General features: G+C 31.8%; 1 protein-coding gene across 2 annotated transcripts in view; it reads right to left on the bottom strand.

Moving 5' to 3' along the window:
- The window catches only part of LOC144968262 (serine-protein kinase ATM-like), a 72,043-nt gene that overhangs the window by 28,354 nt on the left and 24,352 nt on the right, over nucleotides 1-19,337 (bottom strand). For both annotated transcript variants that reach the window (XM_078906442.1, XM_078906443.1), the window contains exons 18-36: nucleotides 19,043-19,125; nucleotides 18,607-18,771; nucleotides 17,833-17,905; nucleotides 17,119-17,282; nucleotides 16,328-16,430; nucleotides 15,606-15,791; nucleotides 13,498-13,661; nucleotides 12,065-12,326; nucleotides 11,344-11,429; nucleotides 10,546-10,684; nucleotides 9,254-9,453; nucleotides 8,192-8,309; nucleotides 7,590-7,832; nucleotides 7,031-7,169; nucleotides 4,892-4,976; nucleotides 3,521-3,682; nucleotides 2,635-2,791; nucleotides 1,535-1,732; nucleotides 581-725 (exon numbers count right to left, since the gene is read on the bottom strand). In XM_078906442.1, the coding sequence (XP_078762568.1) occupies nucleotides 581-725; nucleotides 1,535-1,732; nucleotides 2,635-2,791; nucleotides 3,521-3,682; nucleotides 4,892-4,976; nucleotides 7,031-7,169; nucleotides 7,590-7,832; nucleotides 8,192-8,309; nucleotides 9,254-9,453; nucleotides 10,546-10,684; nucleotides 11,344-11,429; nucleotides 12,065-12,326; nucleotides 13,498-13,661; nucleotides 15,606-15,791; nucleotides 16,328-16,430; nucleotides 17,119-17,282; nucleotides 17,833-17,905; nucleotides 18,607-18,771; nucleotides 19,043-19,125 (2,872 nt within the window). The remainder of the gene's footprint in view (nucleotides 1-580; nucleotides 726-1,534; nucleotides 1,733-2,634; nucleotides 2,792-3,520; nucleotides 3,683-4,891; nucleotides 4,977-7,030; nucleotides 7,170-7,589; nucleotides 7,833-8,191; nucleotides 8,310-9,253; nucleotides 9,454-10,545; nucleotides 10,685-11,343; nucleotides 11,430-12,064; nucleotides 12,327-13,497; nucleotides 13,662-15,605; nucleotides 15,792-16,327; nucleotides 16,431-17,118; nucleotides 17,283-17,832; nucleotides 17,906-18,606; nucleotides 18,772-19,042; nucleotides 19,126-19,337) is intronic.

Raw genomic sequence — 19,337 nt, 5'->3', positions numbered from 1 at the left:
TATGTCATTTTTTGTGTAGGGGTCCCTCACGGCGCTGGCTCATTCTAATATTGGCCTGATAAGTGCTGTGTATGCCTGGGCTTGAATTCTTCATGGGCATTGGTTTATGTCCCTTTTTAGAAACCCCGGCATCCTACTTGCATTTGCTGTGATATGTTCTATATGGGTTTGCCACTTAAGTTTCTTATTGAAATGGACTCCGAGATATTTTATGGAGTCAACATGTTCTAAAGGATGATCATGCAGTATGTAATTGTAAGTAAAAGACTCTTTCTTGTTTAATATTGACATGACATAGCATTTTGATGGATGGAACTTCATGTGCCATGTATCTGACCTCAGTGCAGAAAAAAACTTTACTATCTAATCTTTTGGAACCACATCTCTGTTCTTTAACAAAAATATATTAATATAAGGCATCTACATATCCTAAGAGTGGTTCATTTTGTTTTATACTTTTTAAAACTGGGAAAGCAAAAAAAAAATAAAAGAATGAAAAGTAGTGCCAGAGAAAAATGTTATTTTCACAAAAAAATTTTAGACCAAGCTTATAATTTTAAAACAAAAGCAGCTTTGATACCTTTTGCTGTTTGATGATTTTGAATGCAGTGTTGGTGGAAAAAATGACTAAAGCCTTGAGAAAGAACTTTTCGACATAATCCAGAATCATCAGCATCAAGTGCGTTGTGTACAAGGTATGGTATAGATTCTTCACACATTGATGTCTGACAGTTAAAAAAAAACCAGTAGCATGGTTACTTGTAAAAAAAATTATAAATAAATAAATAGATAAATAATAATAATAATAATAATAATAATAATAATAATATAATAATAATAATAATAATAATAATAATAATAATAATAATAATAACAATAATAATAATAATAATAATAATAATAATAATAATAATAATAATAATAATAATAATAATAATAATAATAATAATAATAATAATAATAATAATAACAGGTAATTACATTTTGTCTAAAATTAAAAGATTGTATGTGTGATATGGTAAACATTGAACATTTATGTAAGTTCACAGCAAATGGGAGGTTCTACAAGACAAAATGATGTCAAAGGTCATGATACCCCCACCCCAACCCATCCAAATAAAAATAAAAATAATAAAGCAAATTTAATGCAACATCTTCATGTAATCTAAGCTTGCTTTTATATTTTTAAGGATTTAGTTGCTACTTGTATTAAAATGTATTCGGTTGTTATTTTGTATTTGATACCTACTAATTTATGGTCAAAAAATCAAAAAATCTGTAAAAATCTGGAATGTAAATGATTGAAAAGACACATACAGCATCAGAAAAGTGATATAAAAGTGGTTTAACATAGCAGTAAAAACATGAAAAAAAATATCAATATTACATTACCAATTTTAAAACTACAAAAAAAAAACCAAAAAACATACACACACAAAAAAAGATTAAATAAAAAAACCTATTAAGATAATGATTCACAGAAGGAAAAATGTAACAATAACACTGTGTAAGAAAAAATGAGAGAAAAAATTACCTTAATTGCACATATGGGTCCAATTTGAGAGAAGACATCATCTGTAACAACACCCACTGCTGTCAATAAAGATTTAGTGAGGGAATGGATCCAATCTTTGTGACCATTGACAGGATTACTAGGACTCCAAAGTTCAAGGTCAGTTAGATTTTTCACTGATTCTTTCGTCAAACGTGCTGATGGAGGAGCCATGGATTTCTTTAAAGGAAAAGAATGATTTGAAAAAAATAACTCCTTTATCAAAAGTGACTGACAAGATAAGATCCATTACATAATTTTTTTAATAATAAGTAAAATAGAAGCGTTCTTCTGGAAAAATGATTGAACTTATTGAAGTGGCCACTATTGAAAGAAAGAGGATCAAACAATAAGCATCAGATATCTCAATAGATTAAACAAGGCAACCAGGATACCGTCAAAACAACATCAAAGGAACAAGATACCAACAAAAAAATTGTTTGGGGTACATTTTTAACATTGGCATGTATTTCTATGAGGATAACATTTTAAATATTGAATATGTATTTGTCTAAATCTCATAGCAATGGTAATTGTATAATGAAATTTATATAAGTATTTTTTTTTTTTTGGTCTATTTTTGTAAAGCGTCTAGATCTTACATTGCATGAGATGTTGGCACTATATAAATGTACACCACCACAACCACCACCAACATCATCATCATCTTCATCATCATTAATATTATTATTTTTATTTTTATCATTGTCATTATCATTACCATTATCATTAATATCATCATCATCATCATTATTATTATTATTATTATTATTATTATTATTATTATTATTATTATTATTACTATCATGTTTTGCATGTTTTGTCTGTCACTCGAGGTGACGAAAATCTGAAACGTTGAATATTTGAGTATTGTTTAATTTACTGGCCATTTTTAATCCATATATTTTGTTATACTCTTGAACAATGTTTTCTTATTTGAGTTATTAAAGCAACTAATTATTTAACTAAAATCATATGACTATTTAAAAGTGGATTGTGCCTAACCTAAAATTCAACCATGAAAAAATTCTTCAACCTCATAAGAACAAGTACTGTTTTTCACTTTCTTCGCAATTACTCACCTCTTTTTTCTTTGTTTGCACTTGAAATGGCTGCAGATAATGGAAGAGGAAGGAAATATCTTTCATTGTGCGGCCATAGTCGTCTTGGAATCGAATAGCACTCTGAGTGGACATAACCTTAGTCAGAATGTCCCCAGCCACTTTCACAATACCGAGACTGTAAAGATAACAATCATCGTTGAATTAAATTAGTTTTTGTTGTTATTGCAGAATGGTGGAGAGGGAAAGAAATTATGTTGGCATATACTCCTGGAATTGAGCAAGCAAGGAACTGGAGCAAATGGAAGGAAACTGTACAGGCCTAATGTGCCTCCAGGTGGTGAGAGAATTAAGGTTAAGGTAAGTTTTTTATTAATCTTTTATGCTTCTAAGTCCAGCGATAAACTCTTAATAATGATCCATCCAATGTTGACAATCAACTTTACTCCCTTTTCTCAAATATATTCCGCTTATACAACAAGAAGTTTTTTCACCCTTAGGAAACAAGACATGCTCTCGTAAACAAAGGTTTTTATTTTAACTCAAAATCAACAGGTTAGACAGGAACAAAAATCAATTTTAAACATCAGGTTCGTCCCATTTTACCAATATGAGATGATTGGTCATTAATAGTTATATAGAAGGAAAGAAATTGATGTCATTCAGCTTTTTGTCATTGTTCTTAGACAGTCATTTTGGTGATTTCCTGGTATATCAATCAGACAATTTAAGGTTTCACATAGTTTTGTGAGTTGCTACCTTATATCCAACTGGTAGATGTTGTGAGTATTTTACCAAAAAGCATAGCATCAATAAATAAAAGGGAAAATGCACCAAAAAGTTAAATTTCAAAATAATTTAAAAATAAAACTTCGTAATACTTAAATTACCTTGCTTAAAGACTTACTTTTCATCAGAAAGACAGGAGTCCAGAGAATGGAAAAGCCAGCAATACTTCTCCATGGGTCCATCCCTATACACCTCCATGGCCCTGGTTTTTGGTGTGTTGACATATGCACTGGGGTATGACACTGTGTGTAAATCTATAGGGCCTATGGCACCGAGACACCTAAGTAGAAAAAACAAACAACAAAACTTAATATAGCACAATATTCACTGAAAGACCTCTAAATGCTTTAGAAGTGGTCCCTAGCCAACAGCAACACAGTAAATGTAGGACAAGTAATGATGCCTATTAGGCGATATTACAATTTTTTCAGACAGAGACAACGCAGTTAACAGCTAAGTACTCATTTTACACTTGAATACGGTGACAGAATGTGAGTAAAGAGCCGTTTTCAAGGACTCAACTATGTGCTTCTCAGAGTGGGACTCGAACCCAGGACCTTCCAATCCGAAGACAAGTGTCATACCACAAAACCACATAGCCGCTTAAAAAGGCATTAAATTTATTTTTTTAAATATAAATAAATATATCATCGATGTTTGTTTATTTGTAGGGTGAGTGGTTAAGAGGAACCATATACACCCAAATAAGTAAAAAGAAAATTTTTAAAAAACCCAAAAAACAACTCAGTTTTTTGACAATCAACGCAACTATTATTTTGAAGTAAATCATAAGACTTAGAACCACTTAAGAGTTTTTTGTTTTTAAAAAAAAATGTTTTCAAGAAATTTTGATTGAGGACACAATGTTTTTAAAAATTGATCATTCAACCAGTTTTGCTAAAATATGACCCGTAGTCTCCCTTAAGGACCTGTGGCCAGTGATCCTGGGATCTAGATCTGCTTCAAGCATTTTTGTGTTTTTGTTTGTTTTCTTTTCCTTGAGCAAGATTACTAGCCCCAAATGTGCTCACTTGGACAACACTGGAGATTCATTCATTGAAGGCCCAAGGGGACAGTATCTTTAGTTTATGGAAGTTTGATTTCACTCATTAAATTAGAACAAAACACTTGAGGAAATGAGGATTTGAAGATAAAGGAAATCAAAGTATGATGAGAATTTACTTTCATCTTTATAAGGTTTTACAAACCATAACAAAATGTGAACCATGACCTCAAAACACTAATTATGCTGAAAATTGAATACAATAAAAGACTTGGCTTTATCTTATATGTTTCATTAGTGAGAATGCTTGTAAGTATGAAAAATAAAAAATAAAAATTTCAGATTATCATTTTAACCTATTCCGATATTTTGTTCCTTTCCACATAGTATCAGATTAAGTTTATGAGTCATAAATAAAAAAAAAGAACAACATTTATTATTGGGCTTGACATTTCATTCAAAGGAAAGCATAGCAATTAGAGAGACCTGGCTGCTGCATCAGAGAGCTCTCTAGAAGGGGAGGAAACCAGTTGTAAAAAGAGGTAACACATCTTCCTGAGAGTCACTTGTCCTGAAATATGAGAAACAAACATATTATTTTGTCACAGCTCTTTCCTGGATTAAAAATGTTATGGCAATTGTTTTGAAATATGTTAATATTATCTTATCTTATTTTATTATATTAAAGGCTTAATAGGAATTATCCTTTAAATGCCTTATACAAGAGTTATAATTACAAAATCTCATATAGCTTGTATTGTATCATTTACAGACAGTTTTACACAACTTTGAATGTCAGGAAAAATGTATCAATCGAAAAATACAATCATAGAATACTGGTAATTGAAAACTGGTCAAGATCGAATGAATCATAAATGTACAAAGTTCATAGTACAATGAAATATTAATGACAAAAAGAACCATGAAAGCAACAACGATAATAAAGCATACAATAGTCTCTGATAAATTATGATTTTACATTGTTTCAGATGTCATGCATTTTACTGGTCAACATTTACAAACCAGTCTACAAATCATGAAATTAATGGAAACATTTATATCCACATGACAATTTAAAGTTTAAAAGATAAATAAATAAATGGATAAATAACTACAGAAACAAACAAACAAATAAATGAATAGATAAATAAATAAATAAATAAAAATTTATAAGATCAAATTAAATTTAAAAATTAATCAATTAATTAATTTATTATTACTACTATTGTCACTACCATCATCACCACCATCACCATCACCATCACCACCATCACCCTCACTATCAATAGTATTTTTTTAAATTTTAATTTTTTTTTTAATTGGTAAAATAGAACAAAACATATTAGTCGTAATTAAATCTCAGAGACTTTAACTCCCTATCAACCAAGATTTTAAACTGATTCAAAGAACATGCATTTTTTGTGTTAAAACAGAGACCATTCCATGTTTTCACTATACGTATAATAAATGAGTTCTGTCTTATTTTGGTCTGAAATCTTGGAATATATATTTTATATTTGTCGCCTCTGGTATACGTAATCTTGGAAAATGTAAACAAAATTGATGGATTTATATCAATTATATTATGTATTATCTTGTAGAGCTGAGTTAAGTCTTCTTTTTTGTTTGTTTGTTGCTTTAGGTCTCTTCCAACACAATTGAGGTTATATGAGAGACCGCTGAAACAAAAAAACAAGCAATCTAACAAAAATAGTACAAATGTAAATCAAAATCATAACCTAAAGATATCATAACCTAAATTATAAATAACCAAGAACAAACAGGCAGAAGATTTACAGAAAAAAAAATCCCCTGTCAAAAATACAATCACAAACCAAAGAAGCAGGATAGGCTAGTAAAGAGAAGAAGAAACGACATCACTATCGGATCGTACACCATGCGAACATCATAGGTATATGATTCAAGGGTGATGCTCCCATCCAACCACCCGCGAGTTAAGTCTTCCCTAATTCTTCTGGATTTGAGACTAGGTAGATCGAGGAATGCTAAACAATAATAATAATAATAATAATAATAATAATAATAATAATAATAATAATAATAATAATAATAATAATAATAATAATAATAATAATAATAATAATAATAATAATAATGATAATATTAAAAGCTATAAAAAAGCAGCAATCAAAAGCAAAATAACCACAGCAACAAAAACAATAGCAAGAGCAATAATCATAATAATAAGGCAAGAAAGAGGAAATACGAGTATAGAAGAAGAAGAAGAAGAAGAAGAAGAAGAAGAAGAAGAAGAAGAAGAAGAAGAAGAAGAAGAAGAAGAAGAAGAAGAAGAAGAAGAAGAAGAAGAAGAAGAACAACAACAACAACAACAACAACAACAGCAGCAACAACAACAACAAGGAAGATTTAATATTTTCCTTTTTATCAAAATTTAAAAGTAAACCAACTACCCATGAATCATAAGATGCCAAATAATGTCCGTGGATCACAAATATATTCATACAACAATCCATAGGAAATGGGAAAATAGCTCTATTGCCAATGAAAAAAAAAAACATTTTTTTTTTTAATTAAAAAAAAAACAATTAAAAAACTAACAAAAACAAAAAACAGACACATGGCTCGTTGCTCCTTCAAACAAACCTTGATGTATTTTGAGCAGGGCACTGACTTCTTTATGGTTTTGAGAAATGAAAACTGTCAGTACATCTATTTCTTGCACCAGGCTTTTGTTCCCTCCACCATTCACAGTGTCAGAGATTGCAATCACATCTTGAAGTCTCTGTTTGAGGGAGAAAGGGGTAATCGTTCAAAATGCAATGACAAGACAATAACCGTAAAAATGTGCGGAGACATTGCTCATTGAAAACTACAGTCAGTTGGAAATGAGTGAGTATGTTGGATCTGACCTGAACTGTGCATATTGTTTTTACTGGTGTTGATCTCATCATAATTATCTGGAGTTGTTATCATCAAAATTATCAGTTCCACAATCATTATCATCATAACAAACGTAGCAATACTGAGAACCAAATGTATCATTACTGTAAACTGTAAGACAAATACAAATTTCAAGATATAAATAAATCAGTCAATTATTTGCTGTTTAAGTCAATTCACGGAATCAAATTAACTCTAGAAAATAAAAACTAATTTTTTTTTTTAATTACAAACAAACAAAACAGAAAAGACAGGAACTCACTAAAATCAAAGGTCTCCCTTCAAGGCGTCTGAAGGAACGTATTCCATCATTGACATTCTGAAAGCCACTAATCTCAGGCAGGAGTCCTACAGTCTTCCAGGCATTCACAAGGTCTTCATCCCCATCCTTTGACCATTCGACCAGACTCTCCACCAAATCAACACATCCCGCTACCCAAGCTGAGCTTTGTCTTGAATTCCTCGCCATTGAATCCATGATTTGATGCAAATACTTTGCAAATTCCTGAATTAGGATAAACAATGTTTTAAAAAAAATTGAACCATACATCATTATGGCAATGGAGCAGTCGTGGTTTGAATGAAGTTTTATTTGCATTTGATTATAATGAAGCATTGATATGATATACAAATTGATTAATAATTTTGATAATAACAATGACAAAAAATTAATTATATTGATGAAAATGATAATGATGATTATGAGGATAACGATGATGATGAATATGATGATGATGATGATGATGATGATGATGATGATGATGATGATGATGATGATGATGATGATGACCACAACAAAAATAATGAGTGTGAGAGTTAATGATACTTAAAAATGCATGAAGAGAGATCCATAAAATATCTTACATCAGGACAATTTTCAATGGCAGTACAGCACACAGTTTTCAGACATTCTAAACAAATAAGGCCAATTTCATCTTCAAAACACTTGTTTCTTTCATCCGTATCAAAGTTGATGGAGCTTCTGTTATGAAAAGAAAAGGATTTTCAATAGTACATCACACAAATAAATTCCCTTAACTTTCACCTGCTTTTATCCCCTTTATCTTCAAAACTTCAAAGCAAAATTTAAAGAGAGCAGATTGGCTTTCATTGAGAATTTAGAAAAAAAATTAACGCAAATAAGTGTTACCATACAAAAACATGACTCTTAATCAGGGAATAAGTTATGGTTATTTTTGTTTAAAGATTATTACCTCTAAAGTAATATTGAAAACTAACAACTTTGCAACTAATAAATATACCTTCATAGGATGAGCGAGAGTAAATACAAAATTAAAGCTTGAATTGCAGCGTTTAACATGACAGTTGAAGTTATGTAAAAGCATTTTATGTAAAAGGGCATTGGTGGATGTAAATAGAGAGTCCCATCTTAATCTCTTTAAAAGAAAGTTTATAAGGTATTGATTGCTATCGTGACTTTCATTAGTTTCATTGCAGTCTATGCATAAAAGCTTTGTATTAAATAAAAGCTGTTAAAAACCATTTAGTATTAAGAGAAAAAATCTAAGTTTCCACAGAGATTCTAACCCATGATCTATCAATCCAAAGGCGAGCAAGTTAATATTTGACCCTTTCTGTTTGCCCCTGATTTTCTAATCCAATAATCTATTTTTTTTCTGCCCTTTCAGACACTGTATTAAATAGCCTTGTTCATCAGAATGTATTGAACAAAGAGGAAAATACCAACTTAAAAAAAGAAAATAATACTAAACAAATATTACCATTTTAATTGTTTTTATTGTTGAGTGATGAAGTGTTTTGATCGTGAAGCATTCTATGTAAAGTATTTTGTTCTATTTGAAAGCTGTTATGTCCATTATTTTTCAACACTTTTTACAGTCCACAGTTTCAAGCATCTTAGTATTCCCTACATTTCATCTACATGTTCCTAGCACATACACTCACAAATTCTGAAGAATGGAGACAAGCCGGTTTATGATGTCACGCAAGGTGGCAGCCCATGCACCTTCCAGACCACTGGGTAGTTCTTCCATCACCATCCCCACAAACAAATCATACATCTGCATGCAACGTAGTCTCTCCCAGGCACAAGATTGTTTGGACATGTTGGTGGCAATGGACAGAAGGACAGAATGTAGCCCGCTCTGAAATGAAAATCAATGCTGCTTTTATAGGTAATGCTTTGAAAGTTGTAAATAATGCCAAAAATAGCTTTAACTAGATGATGAAGTCTTCTGAGTGAAAATCCAACTAACAAAAAAAAAAAAAAAAAAAAATTTGGAGAGAAAACTCAACTTTAGATATTGTTGTGGTTTTTAAACTACTGTTCAGAAATAATAATAAAAATAATAATGATATACATTTATTATAGTACTTTCTATGTAACTGCATCTCAAAGCGCCTTACAATAAAAATCCAATTCATTGAATTATAATAACAGTATAAAATACAGGATAATTAGCAAGATACAGATTACATGATTATAATATAAGACCTATGAGTAAAAGTATTTTTTGAATAAAGATGTTTTAAGATGCCCTTTGAATGTTTCCATTGTTTGCTTTTCTCTGATCTGCCTGGGCAGATTTCTTTGTTATTCATTATCAGATTTTTGTATGATCCACATAAGATGTTATCCTCACCAGTATAAAAGAAAGATTACAGGTTGGTCAGTGGATTATAAATTTACAGTTTAGCTACGCTTACTAAGACTTAAGAAAAGTAAGACAAAGTGCAGAGAAATGTGTCTAATCTGAGACAATTTAAAAGAAAGGCCCAGACTTGAGCACATGATGGCTCACTCAATTTATTACAACACATCGATAATAACTTACATAATAAAACCAGATATTTAACAATGAGATGACTTCCAGGGAAAATAAATATCTTCAACCAAAGGCAATATAAAAAAATACTGTTTCCCTCTTAGTATGATAAAAAAAAATGTGAGTAAAGTCTGTAATTTGCACCACCCTCAGTGGGACTCAAACCAAGGACTGACAGAGGGTAATACCACTTCACCACAAAGGCATATCATTTGTGTAAAATGAGAACCTTTCTTCGTCGATAAAAAATAATTGTAACTATTGCTTTACAAATATCATTTCTCGTCTTACATTTTATGAGTTTCTGTTGGGTAAAGACCCCTTATAAAGTATTTGAGCACATCTCATCAGTGAATAATGCAGAGTATAAAAGCTCAATTTTATTTTTTTTTAAGTAAATTTTATTCTTACTGGTATCTTTGCTAAAACAGCAACAAGTGATGAGGATTTGCTGTCTGGGCTCAATGGAAATACTTTAGCCAAGTGGTCTAGGGTAGCCTGAACTTCCTTCCGATTGTAGAATGGGGGATTTGGATCAGGCATGGGCATGCTGGATGGATTGTGGGAAAAAATAAATGGACACCGTTGTAGCAAAACCGATTTAATCAATTTTAATTTTTTTTTTTCTAGAAAGAGAGACAACTGACAAACCATTCTTAGACAAACAAAAAGGCTTAGCACATTAGAAGGCTGCCTGAATTTCTATATAATTCAGAAGTTCCTCTAGTGGAATGCTACTTGTAAAAAAAAAAACAAAGTTTGGACAATTAACTCGAAGGCTGCATGTGTCATAAAAATTCTAAATGGAAAACAAAACAAACACTCCTTGACGTTATGAACCCGATTACCTACATCGTGATCAGGAAATTTCTTGAAGAAATAAACTTGTATAGTTGCTGAAGCTTCATTATTGTAATAAATCTTGCCTCATTAAGCATTGCATAAATCTAATATATATTATAATCTACTATATATAAAGAAATACCATATCACGTATATTTAGAAGAAGAAAAATAAGACTTTTTATAAGAATAATTCTGTTGAACGGAAACATTGACAGTAGCAGCATTATAGCTACATTTTCATTATAGTCCAAAAACAAGAAAAGGAATTAATGGTTTAACCCTAAAAGGTGTGAGGCTAGGACTAGCCATAAATATTAAATAAGGGGAAAACTGACACAGGCTCAATCATAAAAGAAGTACATACTCAGCTTTATTTAACGCTATGTGAAGACATCCAAGAGTTAAACCTGTTATTTCACTCAAGTGCTTTGAAACACATTCATTGATTTCCTGAAAATGTAGACATTTTGAAGAAAGAGCTGCTATTGAAACAAATCACCATCTTGAAGTGTGAATCTCATTAAAGTCTAATTGACACATACAGATATGAGGTTGTATCTTGCAATGTTGAAATATACTGACGGAAATTAAATGGTGTGGCCTTGTGGTATTACATATTCGGACATGTGGGCTCCTGGTTCAAGTTGTGGTGCATAGCTGGAAATGGCTCTTTACTCACATTCTCCACCGAACTCAGATTTAACACGGTTATATAACCAGTAACAGCTTTGCTTTGTCACAGATAAATTGCGATAGCATCCTACAGGTGTCATGTCCCGTCCTACATGTTAAGTGTTGCATTGGATTGAGACTCCTTGATAAGAGCTTTGAGCACATTTAGTGGATATCGTACTATGTATTCTTTTTTTTTTTTTTAAGATCTCAAGTGAAATAAGAACCACTAAAAATATAAATATTAAATCTAAAATATTTGAAGGATTGGCCAAAAAGATAATGATCAGTTGATATCACAGACAATCCATATGAACAGAAAGCATATATAACAAAGTTCTGCATGATTACATTGGTACGGAACTGAATTTTTTTTTTTTAAAAGACAACAACAAAAAAATGTGTGGACTTACATTATCAGATAATTCATTCTTCAGATAGCTGTAACATTTTTGTGCTTTCTTGTAAGCTGTAATATTATTGTTCTCTACCGTTCCAGTTTGGTCACATTTGGGTTCATCCACCAAGCATGGCAGGAGGTGCACCAGAATGTTAGGCAAACTGGCAAGAAATGCTTCGTGGGTGTCACACTGGACTGAGGTCAAAAAAGATTTGATGGCATCAATCTGACCTGTGGTGGCAAACCAAATGGACACCACAGCAATCAGATGACAGCTAGTTCAGAAGAGGGGAATTTAAAAAAAGAAAAACAGAAGGAAAATAAATTCCATTGTTGTCTTTGAAAAAGTAAATAATATCACTGACAATAAGCTAATGTTTTTGTTTGTTTTTAAGGGTTTTCGGCGCTTGCAACACATTTAGGTTATATCAGCGCCAGTAAAAAGAAGAAAATGGGATAGTAAAAAGTTCTAGAATTACAATTAAAGCACCCAAGAGAAAGTAAGACAAAGGGGAACTGGGAACAAATAGGGATCAGATGTAGATTCCAATGAGCATACCACCAATGTACTTAGTTTGAGATCATCTCAGTCTCATCCGGACAAAAGCACAAAATCCAACAAAGAGGAATACACTCAAATGGTTACATCTTAAATTCAAAATAACAAATATAATAATACATAACAAAGAGATGATTTACAAGGAAAAAAATATCATCTCCCAAAACAATAACTATACATTTGACTGTTTCCCTCCCAGCTAGGACTCTGGCCAGGGCCAGGACAAAACCAAGCAAACTCATTCCAAGACAAAGACAGAAAGCATGTTGGAAAACAGATATAAGGAGATAGAAGACACAGTATGTACCCCCCTGCCCACTATGGGAGGTCAGGAACCCCATCCAAGACAATAAGCTAACATTAATGCAATATCATTTAATTTATAATTAAAAACAAAAACAATTCAACTATTTAAGTTCAATGGCCACTAACATATTCATGAAATATCTTCAGCAGAAAGAATATTATTTAAAGACGACTTTTTAAAAATTGTGCACAACTAATAATGCTCGGCATGGGTGAGTAAGTTGGTTTTATATAAATAAGACAACAAATATGAAATTACATCTTTGCCAGATAACCTGTTGACATACAATCATTTTGGTGTCTACATAACGGAAGCAGCAACTTAGGATGCTAAAAACATTATTCCATGTCAAAATGTAAGCATGATGTTACTTTTGATTTTTACACTGACTTAATGGTAGCATAAAGCTTATTGCTACCAAAAACAATATCAAAATAAAAAATATAAACATGTTAACCAAATTGACTGAATCAGCCATCCAACTCAGGTTTGTATGAAGTCTAGTTGATATCCCTGTCACTGCTCTCTTAGAGAAAATGGTAAAATAAGTAAGTAAGAATTTTAAAAATAAATTTTCTACCTGACAAAATCATTCAACGCTTCATATCCAAGCAGCTGGAAAGGAAATTCCTGAATGGTTGTTTTGAATCTGCTGATCCAATGATGGAGGAGGTAAGGTAGGTGGTTGGTCAGGTAAGAATTGACATCAGAGCAACGTCTGGTACTGCAAACCACCTCCAACATCTGGTCAATGGGTAGAAAGACATAATATGGTTTATCCTGACGATATCATGTTTCTCTTTCTTGAAATCTTCACTGAGCAGTTTATGAATGGAATGTTCCTATGAATAAAATTTATGTTTAATTGCAAATTCTATTATGCTAAATTTAGTCAAGCAGAAATTTGTTTTTTCTCTATGACATCTCCACTTAATCATACAATTATCTCATTGACAGCTATCCAAAGTCCCAAAGGTGTGTAATTCAGCAGAGTGAACTGTATCAAGTGTCTGATTTACAAGATTATAAGTCAATTTTCAACTTTAAAAAAATATGTATTGCTTCCTGTTTCATCTCTTCGTTGAGTTTTTTGCATCTGTGATAAGTACTGCAGAAAGTCCGGTTTTTGCTTAAGCAGTTACTGTTGCATCCAATCATTAAATCATTTGACTGATACGTGTACTTATTTTCTACTTGGGATTCACCATTGTCGCATCTTTCTTAAAGTTTTTTACTTTCATATTCATGAAAAGAAATAAAGTCTAATTCATATTTATGAACAAGTGACTGAGAAAGTGAGTGAGTTATGGTTTCATTTTGTAGTGCCATTATTCTTCATTTTGTAGAGTTTTAAAGACAGCTGAAGATACAAGAACAATTCACACAAGCACAAAAGTGGCAGACTTGCTATATTTTCAAAATCATGAAAATGGTCCCGAGCAACTTCCAAAATCTACAACATTCAAATAATACAAGGCCACCAGCAAAACAAAGTGTTGGCAACTTTATTTTGCTGAGTTAAAATATTGTCAATATATCAGGAGACTGTTTACTCAGGACCATCAATTGGCACAACTGAATGCGTGTCAGTGAAAGTGCGAGTTCGCCTCAAGGGAGAACTGTTCTGTTTACTGATTTGAGCCAATTTAAAGAGTCATTTGCTGATGACAAAGTGAGAATTTGGAGACGTGACAGAGTAGAGGTACAATAACATTTGTATCAAACAAGTCAGTAGGTTTGGATCTGGAAGTGTCATAGAATGGGCTGGAATATCAAAACTGTACAAAATACACCCTGTCATTATTCAGAATAACATAACAGCACCGTGATATTGGCCTCATTTTATTCCCTTTCTACAGACACATAATCTGCTCCAAGAAATTATCAAGAGGGTTACAAGATCGATGAACAGATTGTGCCAAGCTGTGCGTGAAGGTGGACATACTCATACCTGATAGCACTGTCTTACCTGTGATTAACTGTAATAATTGATTTCATGTAAAAATTAATTGTATAGCTTGCACTCTGTTTTTGTGGATATGAAAAGCTGATTGGACTCTTTAATTATTTGTGGGGGGTCAAACGTTAAAACTTCCCAGGAATTGATGGCATGAATTCATTTTGAAAGCTTGATCACATTCAATCATTGTCCAAAAATTAAATAACGCACAATTGTGAGTGTTTTTTTTTTTGTTCTTTGTTGTTTTAAAAAATTTGTTTTTGTTTTTTTTTTAAATTTTCAAGTGACTATTTTCGTTACAATAAATTTTGTCCATGAATGTCATCATAATTCTATAAACTGAGTGCTTTGGAAAAGGAAAGGGTTGAACTTTATGCTGCACTCCAAAATTGTTAATTCTATCAATAGTTTAAAAGTTACAAAGTTCTCACTTTTGTTGCAATACATTTGTCCCTCAGTATTATTAAAAATAAATAAAAATAAAATCAAATTCCCTTTATTCATCCCATAGGAGAAATTTTTCTCTAGGGTCTATTCCAAGGGAATACTGGACTAACCCAGGCGTTAGCCGCAGTCCAGTGCCGCAAATTCAGCTAGGATGAGATGACTTGCTCAAGGCCACACAACGCAGCAGCGGGTGATCGAACTCGGTACCTTCCGGGTACGAAGCAAAGACTGTACTGCTGAGCCACTCTGCCCCTATAATAGTATAATATCTATATAATTACCTTGACAACACTTTCAAAGGGAATTTCCCATGTTGAAATGGCTCTGCAAATCCAAAGGAGACATTCTTTCTCAATCACAGAACTGTTACACATGACAGACAGAGCTCCAGTCAAACAGACGTCTTGCCTATTGAACATATTATCCTTCTTTGCCATCAGGTGCAACTCTGACTTTTTATTCTTAACCTTTATGATCCAAATAAAATAGGAATGATGTGTCAATACTCCAATCAGAAAACTCAGGAAACAACACATATATATGCAGCCAAATATATATAATCTATGAAGGATATCTATGTGATTCAGTAACTTTTGTTGTGATGATTATATGATTATAATAGTCTTACATTAATATGCTTATTAAAATTTGTTCGAGCAATGTAAACTATTAAAATTTTATCATGATATTGTTTCCTATATTTTGAGGGGCTAAAGGAACCAATGTTTGCAGCTTTAGCAGAGATAAGCAATTTTATTAAAAATCTAGCTTATTTTTATAAACAATCTTTTCGACTGGTATCTTCCATTTACAATTTCTTAATAAGATTGACAATAAAGTTGAATAGGACCAGTTCCTATCTCTAAATATTCATTTATGACTGAAAGAAAATGAAAACTAACTCCATAGAAATTAGACGAAAATCACCAATGAGTTGTAATTATTAGCACTGTCATTGAGTTGATAAAATTCATATTTTAGAATTACAAATACTAATAAATACCTGAACATTCAAAACGCTGTTGAAAACTGATGTTATACTTTCTAATGCTTTGAATTGTTTCTCAGCTTTAAACACATTTGTTTCGGACCACTTGATGAAGAACCTGGTTAAGGGAAATAATAATTGTTCGAAAAGTTGAAACACATGTCCATCTCAACCCTTCTCTCCTCCCCTCTTATTGAGCTCTTCTGTCTTCTAAAAACCAGACAGTAAGATCCTATTCAAAGGCTTTAAATTAAAACAATAAAACACAATGAAGATTCTGGATACAAACCCTTCTTCATCAATAACAATTAGAATATGAACAAAAATACAATACAATCTTATGCTCATATATCAAAGTGTAATGATCAAGTTAATGACTGATCAGAAAATAAAAAATTAAATTTATTGGTAAATGTGCAAATCAAGGCTTCAGAAATCATCTAATTGTTTTAGATCTACCTCTAGGTAGCATTTTTATTGAAAGTGAATTGGGATCTTTTTCTTTCTCCTCTTGGCAGCCAGCGCTATTATGCTGTTACAAATGCTGGACACACAGACCTGTTGTATGACTTGTTCACTTCTTGTTTGTTATATGATGTCATCTAGTGATGCTTTCACCCCCTGGTGGTCTTGAGGTAAAATGCTCAGATGTCTAATTGTCATCTATAAATGCCAAATGCATGTTTGTAAATAAGTAAAGTGCAGCATGCCTTAACTGTGTAGTTTGATTTAAAAATGGGGAATCTCTTATGATCTAAATTATAATTTTGACATTCATTGATATATTGTTCAAGAAAAACTTTTACCATTTCAAGTTTTCAGCTGCCAACATTCCAACCCTGACACTGTCATCTCTGAGGTACTTGATGAGCACATCGCCAGCAGTCTCCTCTTTTAATTCCTCATCATCATCATCTTCATCTTCATCATCATCAACCTCTATCTTGCCCCACAAACCTGACGGGTCATACTAGGTAGAAATTAATAAACAAATTAAACAAATGGGTTAACACATAAACAAAGCAAATTAAGTAATGAGGAAAATTATTTAGTTTATAAATGTGCTTGTCATACTGTGAATTGCGGCACATTAAGATTCCACTCTAACAGCTTCAATAATGATGAATTTATTTGATCAAAATTGAAACACTTAAACTTATAAATCATACTTTGCTGAAGTTTTTGATTTTCCTTTATTTTTTTTTGTTTCAAATAATTTTGTATGGTTACAGTAAAGTCAGAATCAGGTCCATAATGAGCAATGAAATGTAAAGATATTGAATAACAGTAAGTAATAAATTAATGGTCACTGGTTCACCACACATTACTTTTCAGCAGAAATTAGACCAACTTCCCAGTCACTGAAAGATATACACATTTAAACCAGATTTGAGTCCAGCATTAGAGTTGTATCGATTGAATTACCAAATCTATATCAGAATAATGAAAAATCAAAAGGCCAAATCAAAACATGGCAAGCGATTAGTGAAATTAAGAGCTTGAAGATGACTTTCCCTTACCTTTAACAGTTCCAGTAAAATGGAGACATACTGTATTTTGACTTCTTCTTTGGAAGCATTGCTACATAAAATGCTGAAATCATAAAAATGAAAATGTGCTTTTGATTCTTAACTCTTAGGCAATGCAAAAAAATAATGACAAAACAGAATAAAATGAAAGGGAAAATAAGACTGCTATTTGTCAAGTTTTATGAGTCATTATTCATTATTATTTCTAGAATAGTAAAAGGTCGTCCCCTCGTGCTCTTGCCACTGCTTTAGTTTAACTGTTGCTTGATAATCTGTAAAAAAAATAATATGCTCAACAAGTAATAGTAAAATGCCACTGGTCTGGAGCAATGCCAAATTTTCTAGGCATAAATTTTTTTCCGCGAAAAATGCAAATAAAAACATACATAATTTAGTTTCTTGTTCCTCTTAAATTAAATAAGGGAACAGATTTAATGAATATCTTATTTAGTCTTGCAAAGTTAAGGGTGAAAATTAATTTATATTGTGAATTGTTTTTCTAGGTAAAACCTAATGATTTACGAAAAATGACAAAAAAACCCAAATCCGCCAAATCCAATTTGTCCAAGCCAAACAGCGCCAGTAGTTGCCAAGTGTTTGGAATTTGGTATTTTAAAAAACAAGATGGCAGCTCTACTTAATTTCAATAATATATTAATAAATATTTCAAATTAAAATATATTGGCTACTCTAAAATTAAAGGAAAAAAATATGTATCAATCCAACAAAATAGCAGACTAGAAAAGAAGAAAATGAAATTCTTACCCAAAATCTGTAACAAACTTGAAGAAAAACTTTCGACAAGAGACAAGAGAGTCTGATGAATAGATATCGTTATTGTCATCACATAAGTGGGGAATGATGTAACGCAGGTGTTTCAATAGTGCCATTGTCACCTGCCAATCTTTGTTCAATTCTTTAGCAACACTCCTAAAAACACAAAAGTGAACAGTTACGCATGTGCTTGAATTTAAAATCAAAAAGATTCAACTTTGCAATACCCAAAGTGGGACTCAAACCTGGGGCCTACAGGTCACGGGCAGTGTCATGACACTTGATCATAAAACTAGACACTGAAACAAAACGCAAACACAACACTTTTAATTGTTAAAATAATGAAATCATTTGAGTTACCAAATTATTTATAACTTTACTTTGTATTTTGTCTTAATTATTTAATAATCTTAACCTAAAACCATACCTGAAAGCCACAAGGATATGCCTGACATCAGCGGAAGGCATATGATAATGGGGTGACAAAAGGTCTTGAGCAATGGTCAAGCACTGCAATATAAATTACATCAACACCTTTTTGAAACAGGTAGCAAATAAAGTCTAGAAGTGGTAAAACGTATTTTATAATTTAGTAATACCTCGTAAGAAACTCATTAAAATACAATTTAAAAAAAGGATGAAATGAGTTAAAGGTAATTTACTTTCGGTGGTTTGTTTTCAAGTTTTTCAGTAATGTCTGAAGACTCATTCCATTTCAGTCT

This window comes from Berghia stephanieae, chromosome 3 (assembly GCF_034508935.2).
Source record: "Berghia stephanieae isolate SIO BIC M18660-M18661 chromosome 3, UCSD_Bste_1.3, whole genome shotgun sequence".
Classification (NCBI taxonomy): Eukaryota; Metazoa; Mollusca; class Gastropoda; order Nudibranchia; family Aeolidiidae; genus Berghia; species Berghia stephanieae.
Note: the sequence above shows the minus strand (reverse complement) of the source record. Positions and strands in the feature narration are given on the sequence as shown.